This window comes from Mastomys coucha, unplaced genomic scaffold, assembly GCF_008632895.1.
Source record: "Mastomys coucha isolate ucsf_1 unplaced genomic scaffold, UCSF_Mcou_1 pScaffold10, whole genome shotgun sequence".
Lineage (NCBI taxonomy): Eukaryota > Metazoa > Chordata > Mammalia > Rodentia > Muridae > Mastomys > Mastomys coucha.
In genome coordinates, this window is record NW_022196892.1 from 2,978,583 (window position 1) to 2,989,389 (window position 10,807).

The window sequence follows — 10,807 nt, forward strand, 5'->3', positions numbered from 1 at the left end:
TCTGTCTAAGTTGCTGCAGGGCTGCAGTTACAAGGTAAATCCTGACATGAAGTAGTCACAGTCAAAGAAATATGAGTAAAACAGAATTATCAAGCAACCGGGAGCCAGTGAGTTTTGCTAGCATCTGCACATGCAACTACCAGGGAAGCAGCCAGTAAGGGGACAGGAGAGTCAAGACACATATTCATGATGAAACAGAAGCTTCTTCTATGAAATCCAGGGACCACTGTGGACATGCTCCAGACACACTGTTTCTGGGAGGAATTCACACATATTTCTCCATTCTACTTCAGACCTTCCTTGCACACATACAACATACCTACTTCCTTCAGTACCAGATGTCACCAATCTGTCATCAGTTATACACTAAAAGAACAATACAAGCTTCAGTTCTAGGAACCAAAAGTAAACTTGGAAGAGGAACAGCCTGGAAAGAAGGGATTCCTTTTTTTTTTTTTTTTTTTTTTTTCCGGCACCCTTGACAAATGCAGCTTGCTAACCCTAAATGCTATCCCTCAGTTACCCCTGACATTATCAACTCTCCATCACCTCCTGAGCTAGCATTGGGGATAAGGGTGATTTGTTTTCTATGCAGTCATTTCTTGGGTAACACATAAGAAAAATAACTTCCACACAAGATCTGTCTCCTTGGACTTGACAGGATCCTCTGTGGAACATTCTGGACTCTAAAAACATGTACTAGTGAACTGAGAAGCATGATAGCATCCAAGATTGCCCTTTGCCTACTTACAAGTGCCAATGGTAGTAGCAGGTGGCTCTAAACCCTTAACGGCCCAAGAAGAGGGGAAGATTTATGTAGAATTCTCTCCTAGTTAATTAATCACTACCATGAAAACATGTTTGATGCACTAATCTGCCATAACTGACCATAAGTGTTTCAACTTTCCAGTTACAGCTAGGGGCAAAGGAACACCAGAACATCTTTGAAGATCTCTGTACGAATACTTAAGTCAGCTAATATACAGGCACACACAACAAAACATCTTTGAGGATCTCTGTACGAATACTTAATCAGCTAATATACAAGTACACACAACAGAACATCTTTGAGGATCTCTGTACGAATACTTAAGTCAGCTAATATACAGGCACACACAACAGAACATCTTTGAGGATCTCTGTACGAATACTTAAGTCAGCTAATATACAGAGGCACACACAAAGCAGAGCAGAGACATGTGCTCACAGCAATTTAAAGATCACAATTCTATCTTTAGCAAAAAGGATATTAAAATAGTGCTTGTGCTCATCTTATTTGTACAGGAAGGTTTAAAAAGAAACAGTGCTGAGAAATGAAAGATCAGCAGATCACTAATGACTGTAGTTTCCTGAACAATTAAAGGAATTCGTAAGATTAAAACCCACTCAGGAAGTGACAAATATTTCTGACTTCTATGGAAAGACTAAAAGGGCATTTTTATCTATAGTATCTATTCGGCAGGAACCACAGTTAAGGAAAGGAGCTTTTTTTTTTTTTTTTTTTTTTTTTTTTTTTTTTTTTTTTCATTTATTTCAGGAGCAAACATGGTGCTGGTCTGAAACAAGAAAAGTGAACATTTCTCATAGGGAATGGTAAAAGTTCGCCTTAAAAAGCATTTGTCAGGGTTTTCTCTCCTATCTGCTGGGGCTGAGGCCTTCCACACAGTTCCCTTTGCAGCAAACTTTTTGTTTGTAATGTGTCAGCAGAAATGTTCTTTAAGTTACCTCCTCTAATTCTTTACAAATACACTTTGGATGGCTGTCCCCCATGCATCATCCTAACGTTGTTTGGTCCTGATAGCATTCTGTGGGGGATGCCCGTGGTCGGGAAAATCTGTTCCATGTAATAACTGATTAAATAAACTGTTGACAAATGGTTTGTATAATACAGTATGGCCAGTGAGCAAGGTTTGTCTCCACCATTACACACCACATTCAAAGCATCCACAAACTCTGCCATGGCCCTCCCTCTTATGCTAGAGGTGCAAGCAAAGCTCCTTGCACCATTCTGAATAGCAATCCACAGATCAATACACTGTCTGCTGAAAACAACAAGACATAACAAATGAATGATTTTATTTACAATAAAAGCCCCAGTCACCGAATGGATTCCACTCATGTTCAAATTCATTTCTCATGCTCAACTCAAGAGGAGAGGCAGACAAAGCATAACACAAGGGGAGGGGCAGGGAGAGGTACTAACTGTAATGGCACCAATTTATTTAAGCAATGAACAAGGGCTGAGCTGCATTGAAATATATGAATAAAATGTTCAACAAAATTCTGAAGGTGCAAGTCTTCAAAATGACTCTGATCTCTCACCAAACAAGCTTGAAAAGCATTTTCCTGGCCTTAGAAATTAATGGATCAAAGATACTCTGACATGCTTTTTAGTGTGTTGCACCACAGAGGCCAAAGTCTATTTAGTTAACTCTAAGTACGTGGCAAGAAATGGGAGTATTTGCTTAATGTGTGAGGGGAGGAATTCAAGTGGTGTGAATGAAGCATTGCCTGGCTTCTAAATCATACCTTTGGCCCCTGCTCATACAGCTCCTTTTCTACTACAAGTGCTATCAAAAAGCCAGCAACAGGGAGATGCAAAATGAGTCAAAGGGTAAAGAACTTGTTGAGCAATCATGAGGACATGAGTTTGAATCCCCATAACCCATACAAAATCCTGACATGGTAGCACATGTATGTAATTCAATTCCAGCCCCCCAGTGCTGGGATGGGTTGTATAGACAGAAGACTCCCAAGAAGCTACTCTCAAACAGTAAGAAACCTTTACGTAAACATTGTGGAGAATAAGATTGACACAGGTGTTATCCCTGAGGTCTACATGTGTGTCCACCCACAGATGCCCACAGACACACAAACAGTTCTTTTTAAGTCAGTAAGTAAAATCATAAGGAAAAGGGGGCTGGCAGAAACAACAACTCAAAGATCATGTGTACAAGTCACTCATCAGTAGCACACTTCCCACAGGGTGCTTAGATATCATTGTCTAGAAATAAGAAGACAACTATTGAAAGCAAGACATTCCAAGTCTGGCAGTGGTGGCGCATGCCTTTAATCCCAGCACTTGGGAGGCAGAGGCAGGGAGATTTCTGAGTTTGTTGAGGTCAGCCTGGTCTACAGAGTAAGTTCCAGGACAGCCAGGGCTACACAGAGAAACCCTGTCTTGAAAAACAAAAACAAAAACAAAAACAAAGCAAGATATTCCATAGATATTCCATTTCACATGAAGGTACTATAAAACTGTCCGGAAAAAACAAAATTCTAAACCAAACCAAAGATTTCTATTGGCCATCAATTCATTTATTCTTTTTGGATGTTCTCTGCTCCCCAGACAAGCAACACACAACTGAAGATAAGAGTTGTAACTGACAAAAAAGGATGGTGAATATCAGGGAAGTCAGCTTCAGGATAAGACTAGAAACTCTGGAATAGTGCAGTGATACCACTAAGCAAAGTTAGCAGGCCCTCATTGCCTCGCTCCCCTAACTCCACCACTGCATTTACTCTCACTGTTTGCACTTTCTCCTTTAATTTCAGTTACTGTAGTACTCGGTATATTAAGAAAATAGGTTCAGAACAAGTCCTCCAGGCAGAAAGGAATGATTCTATGCAGAGACAAGCAAGAATACAGAGCTCCATTCTGACACAGCTTGGGATATAGGCTATGGTGCCAAGGATACAGTATGGGCTAAGTCGGTAAGGGTTGAATGAACCCATGGAAGATCACATGGAATGTAACTCTCTCATCATAATGCAATAAAAGTTAAAAAAAAAGTAAAAAAAAAAAAAAAAGGAGTGCAAGTCCTGTTTGGCCATGTGTAAGGGACAGTATGACATGGTTTCCTGCCCTGGAACAGAGCCAGCAAGTCGTGGGCCTCCATGAGTGTTGAGGGTTGCTGTGGGCGTAAGGCTTATTTGTATAATAATGTACATATTTTCACGTTCCTCCAAGAAGTAGTCACTCTGCCAAGGTCCAAGACAATTCACAACTGCAGAGATGAGAGCAGCCTTGCACAATGCTAGTTCCCAAAGCATCCTGGCACTCACGTCCTCCTTGGACAGTAGCAGGTTCCCTCTAAACACAATGATGTTTGTTAATTCTAGTAGATTTTCTCTATCCTTTTGGCATTCTCTCTCAGATATGATAACTGATGAGGTTTCACTTTCAAAATGGTGACTCTGGAGCACTAGTTTCACCAATTGCTCAGAATTCACTGTGGCCAGTTCCTTAGAAGACATATCTAGGGTATGTGTCCAACATTTTCCCAGTCGTGCTTTCACACTTTAACCAGGGGTTTTGAGTGACCATGAAAAAGAAATCAAGTACTATCAAGTTATGGATGAGAACTCACAAAGCCAAGTCCACTCCACCAATAACCATCGAACATGTGGTATGTCTGCATGACATCATGTTTTCCTAGTCCAGTGTATGAAGATTCATTCACCTAAATTCTCATCCCAATCTCTTACTAATGTCTTCTTAACGCTGATTCAAGCAAACACATGGAAAATAATGGAATTTTACCTTTATTCTTTTGACAGCTGAAGGTGTTTATCTTAAAAAATTCCCCAAGGCAAAATGACCACCACACACTTGTAGTAAAACCAAAGGAAGAACTGAAAAATGCTTTTATGTCAAGAAGTCAGGGTCCATAAGGCTCAATCTTACATTGAAACATTTGCAAAAAGAGGTCTGAATATTAGAAAGAATAATTTTCACAGAACATTGTTTATTAATTTATCAACTGTTCATCATTGTTATAATTTTGCAAATTTTAATTAGGTAAAATTTAGGCTCAGGATTTTGAGAATGTAGTATAGAATCAATTTTATTTGTTAAGGTGATTTTCCTTTTTCCCTTCCACCAAGCAAAGGTTACATGACTAAGAAAGAAGTTACTCATAAAGTTCTTAAGAACGTCAAACATTCTCACTGAAAAAACATTACTCCAAAAATATCTTGAAATATTCATACATTAAGGACTATAGCAAGGATTTCACTTCAAAACTAAACCATGGTTGAGTGTGGAAAATACCTATTGTCTTAAAACACGAAGCCTCCTTGTTGCCCCTTGTATAATAAAATAAAGAGAAAGAGAAAAACATTGTGGCAACTCCATAAAATCCACATGTACACAGCCAGGAGGGATATGTTCAGCATGCTAAGACACCTCTACTGTCCCACCCATTCAGACCTCCAGTACAGAGGAGAATGGAACTCCTATTGAGTCTTGTAGAAGAAAAGTTCTTCAGACAAAATAAACTAACTCAGCCAGCACTCACAATGGAGAATGGTCTAGAAATCAGAATTTATCCCAAGAGAAAATGACATTTCAAGTTCCAACACAGATCAAAACATTCACAACATGTTAGATTGTGTCTCCTAGTATCGGAAGCTACACCCATCAAGTCTCACCAATGTGACTGCTCAAACATGAACTGAGCAGGGAAAATACCAATAGATGAGAAAAGTGAATGGAAAAAAGACCATGAGGTCTTAAGCCTACACCAAGAACTACAGGAAACTAAGGAATGTTGAGAGTTGAAGTTATGGATTTTGCCAGGGAATACATACCAATTGATTATGCAATACCAAATTAGCCTTGAAAACATACATATGAGAAAAATGAAGACCGAGATTATATTTAAAAATACATATTAAAGATACATATTAAAAACACATGTATAATCATATATGCATCTGACAACACTGAATAAAAATGAGGATATTACTTTGAAAGAGAAAGAGGAGTGATATATGGGAGGGCTTGGAGAGAGGAAAAGGAAGAAGGCAATGATATAATTATATTACAATCATACAAATAAAATAAAAGGATGGAAATGTCCATCTCTAATTCTCCTGGAATCCCTTAATTCCCCATCACAGAGTTACCATACAGTTTCTAACCTTCCATTAAAATTCACAATGAATAAAAGGAATTCAAAGTGCCCATGATATCCATTGGACCAATTTTAGAAACACAGCTATGGTAGTGAAAAGGTCAACCAAGAATTCCCATCCAAAGCTACAGTTGCTAAGCAACCCTCCTTAGAAGTTCTGCAACATTGCTCAAGCATATTGCAGGTGCCACCAATTGGATTCAAAATAAATATGAATAACATCTTACCTGGACACTCTGAAGCAAGAGGGAGGGAAATTCCTTGCTTACCTTCTGGGGATACACCCTAAAGGCTGATTCTATGTTAATTTTGTTGGTTGGCTTCAAATGCTTCTTTTACAGAAAAGGATACGGCCAGGTACAACGGGTTTCCTATTCACCAGGGCAAAGGACAGGTCAGTTTTGAGAAAAATCACAGAGGGCTTGATGAGGTGTTGGCCGAATCTAAACGACATGGTCTCACAGTGAAATCTGAAAGAAGAAATAATTTAGGAAATGAGCATTCAAAAGAGAAAGCAATGAGGTTCATGTACCACTTTTAAAAAGGAAAATTCCATTAGTAAAAACTCTTAGATGGAAAGAAGATACCATTTAAACTAGTCCCTTTTAATCATCCCTCAGATGAACTCCAGGTAAAGTCCTCCTGGAATAGTCCCATCTCCCTACAATGCTGCCTAGATTCGAGTGAATGTTGTCAAGTAGAAGCTGAAAAATAAATGACAAAGCAGCCTTTCATGCCTAAGTCTCTGGCTCTTCAGATTGTCACCTCAAACCCACAAAGTCGTATTTGTTGAATACTTACTTTTGTCCACTGATCTTGACATATTTGTTGATATGCAAATAGCCATTGTGAATGAGTACAAATCTAATTCTTAAAAGCTTCTTTTAAATGGTTTTATCTTTGTTTGTATAACGGTGTTTAACACAAGTACAAACACTGTCTGACCTCTCCTACAATTTCAAAGCACACATTCCCTGAGAACTACTGCAATTCAATTGACAAAATTAGAAAGAAAATGAAGAAATGGACAAAACAAACAGTTTCCAGTGAGTTTCCAGCTCTCCCAAAGAGAGATCAGACAATAAATGCTCATCTTCCCATCTCCTCCCTTTTGGGGGAGGCCCCAAGACAATGTTACAGTTGATATACAATCTCCCCAGGAGCTTATGTGTTAAGCACTTGGTGCTGCTGTTCTTCAAGGTTTTCAAAAATTTAGGAGAAGGGGGTTGGTTGGAGGAGATAAATAGTGGGTGGGCTGGGCTTTGAAGGCTACACCTGGCTGTCTCTCTCCCTTTGTTCTCTGTCAACCAAGCTACAGTTCGCTCCTGCCACCCTGATTTTCTGTAAACTAGAACTCTGAAATCTTGAACCCAAATAAATCCTTGCTACTGCAAGTCATTTCTAACAAACCTTTTGTCACAGTAATGTGAGAGAGAATGAACACGAGGGAGAATGAGATGAAAGTGGGCAGCTGGCAGCCAGGATGGACCAAAACCACCTGCATTCCAGGTAATAATCTCAACTAGGTGATGCCTACCATGAATGACTCCTGAGTGACTAAGGCCCCTACACTTGCCTTAGTCAAGTGAGCAGTCAGGAGCTGTGCACTCCAGTCAGTGGCCAGTGACCAACCTTGAAGAAATACAGGGAAGAAAGATGAAGAATAATCAGAAAAAAAATGTTGAGGTTAGAAAATGGAAAGCTATTCTATAAGGTATACCAATAAATGCATAATGATTTAATACAGTGAGAGCTATGTAAAAGTTCTGTAGTGTAGAAGATGGGAACACAACTGAAATTCTGGTGCTAAGGACTCAGATGGGAGGACTCATGGCAAGGACAGAGATACTGGTTTTTAAAAATCTTACAACCAACTCATAGAAATTAAGGGTCAGTAAGGCTTCAAATATTGTCTAACGAAGTGGTTTTGCAAGTATGCTCTCTAGGAAGCTATCAGAAATGTGAATTTGCATCTCAAATCGCTCCAACCATGTTACCTTGAATTTTCTACTGTTAATACATTACCATACTCTACTGGTAGGGCTCTTCTCACTCCCCTGAATCTAGGTTTTAGCAATCAACTCAAGTGCCCTTTGTCCCCCTAGCATACTACTGCTTGGGGAATAGTCATGGAGAACAAAGTGAAACACTCAAAAGACAAATCCATCAGTTGACCACTGCCACGAAACAAAAGGCCCTTTCTTAAAGCTGAATTGTCTATTCTGTTCAAGGGTGAAGCTGCTTCCCCAGAGTTAACACATCAGCCAACAGAGACACAAGCCTACACCTAATACCATTGTCTAAGCCACTGTCTAACAATGCAAGGAGCAACATCTCTGACATGTTTTTGCATTTAAGGATAATTGGACAAACTTGACTTAAGCATGTGCTCTAACTGATGGGCTGCTATTATCCTAAGCCCTTGACTGGCACCTTCTTTGGTCATATTTGTCTTTCGTTTTGTTCTTATTTTTCTTTTCATTCTCTATGCTCCAAACCATTCTATCTCCTCCCAACTCAGGGATTCACTATAGCATGATTAATATAGTGCTTATCTTCTTGATAGATTTGTGTGCTTGTCTTCTATATGTTAAAAATATGGAGGACTCTCAAAAACATTTAACTTTAATTTGTATGAATTATTTATTTCAAATATCATTTGTTTCTTAATTGTCTTATCCTCTCAGTGTTGCTAAAAATAATGAATGGGGGCTCAATTCTTCTCATAGCAAACTACAGTGGGTTTTGTGTATGGTCCACTCCTGCTCAAGAGTTAGTCTAGCCACAATATTTTATCACAAATAACATTGTGACTTCTATTCTAATGGCCATTATATTGTACTCCAACAGGGTCTTAAGTTATAAAGTCATTCAGCTTTTTTAAAGTATGTGTGCCAGTTTTCACTTCTAAAGGCAATATCCAAAGACAGTGTTTTCCTCTATCCTGACTATCACTTGATGCTATCTGCTTTCATGCTGATAGTTAAAATGGTAACACAGCTTGTCCACTAGCTTTTCCTGATCCTTACCTAAGCCATTCTCACTCCAATGCCTAAATGATACCAGAAAAATGCCACCAGTTTGAACAATGGAATCATTATGGAAAGAGGAAATGTTATAAGGCCTACCCCCAGATGAAGAACAATAAGGGAGCCAATTCTCCTCCGGGTATCACTTCCAGTGATAGGTTACACATTTCCAAGTGGTCATCCCCAAAATACCTAGAGCAACATTAAATGGACTAACAGACATTATTTATATGAACATATATTTGTGAATCTGAATGTGTAAGTATACATGTATGTATAATAATAATTAAAGAAGAATATGAAGTTTAGGCAAAGAAGAAACTTTATGTGGAAAAGACAAATAGAGATTATGCAAATACTGTACTCATGGATAAAATTTTAAAAATAAATAGAAATGGTATCTCTTGAGTCACTTATCACTGAAACTTCATCCTCATTTTTACAAGTCACCTCCTTCTATTTCCTGATTTTCCAGAGTCCACAGAATGGTCTAAATATTCAGTATGATAATTACACTTTTACCATGTGTTAAATTTCTGTCATTGCCCTAAGGAATAAAATCTACTCACTTTGTTATAATTAAAATCATTAATTTTCTTTTGATATTTTCCTCTATGATTCTTATTTAACAAATATTTCTCCATCATAAGGTCACAAATGTGAATTTTAGGATTTTCTTTTATGAGCTGTTTATCTTTATCTTAACATTTACTTATATGTTCCATGTGAAGTTTTCCTTAAATTATCAAGTATTGGGAACTGGAGAGTTGGTTCAATGGTTAAGAGTACTAGCTACTCTTCCAGAAGATCTGAGTCCAATTCCCAGCACTCAATAGCACATAGCTACCTCTAGGTTCAACTGCAAGGTGTCTGGCACTTTCACAGGTATACTGCAGGCAAAACACCAATGCACATAAAATAAAAATAAACAAAATCTTAAATAGTAAATAAATTATGAGGTATGAAATAGTTTCTCCTCTTCTTTTATTAGTCAATTTTCTTATACCAATAACTGATAACATTACTATACATACATAGGAAGGAGTCTGGAGTCCTTTTTTCTTCTTTTTTTCCTTCATTTTTTTTCCTGAGCCTATGACAGATGCTCTAGAACAGAGACTGCTAAGTTGTTCTATAAAAGGCCAGGTGCAACACACTACACAGTCTCTTATAACTACTCACGTCAGGCACGCAGCATGTATGTTGCTATGGTTGTGTCTGTTTTCTAATACAACTTTATTTATAGCAAAAGGCATGACCTGGATTTGGCATACAATCTGAAATTCCATTCACATTACTATTACTTAAACAATTTTGTGGATAGAACTTGTTTTAGATTTAAGTTTTGTTGGAGAGGAAGTGGGGCATCTTCATACTATTCAATGACTAATGCCATGATGAAACTGTGAGAATAGTGTCCTTTTCTGTTTTGCGCATTCTATCTTGGCGTTCTCCTGGACAGCTTTTGGGCTATGCTCTGGGCTATGCCAGTGCTATAAGAGGTATCTTACTATTGCCATAGATGGTAACTGGTTACTCCCTGAACTGATTTTTTATGTTGTTCATATATCAGCCAGATTAAGTTCCTCACAGAGTTTCATGGGCTTTGCATATAAGATTTCATTTAGAAATAATGTGATTGCTCTCACTTTAATTCATCTATTTTTTTTTTCTCTTGTAAGGTGGCTGGCAATGTATTCAAAAGTAGATGCATATATGCAATGAAAGAACCTTTGTGTTATTCTTTTCTTTTTTCTTTTTTCTTTGGCTTGTTGAGACAGGGTGTCTCTGAATAGCCCTGGCTGTCCTGGAACTCACTCTGTAGACCAGGCTGGCCTTGAACTCAGAGATCCGCCTGCC

General features: G+C 38.3%; 1 protein-coding gene across 16 annotated transcripts in view; it reads right to left on the minus strand.

The window, feature by feature from the left end:
• The window catches only part of Fhit (fragile histidine triad diadenosine triphosphatase), a 1,878,988-nt gene that overhangs the window by 1,152,963 nt on the left and 715,218 nt on the right, over positions 1 to 10,807 (minus strand). For all 16 annotated transcript variants that reach the window (XM_031344761.1, XM_031344749.1, XM_031344785.1 and 13 more), the window contains one exon: positions 6,270 to 6,388. In XM_031344761.1, the coding sequence (XP_031200621.1) occupies positions 6,270 to 6,372 (103 nt within the window). In that variant the 5' untranslated portion in view covers positions 6,373 to 6,388. The remainder of the gene's footprint in view (positions 1 to 6,269; positions 6,389 to 10,807) is intronic.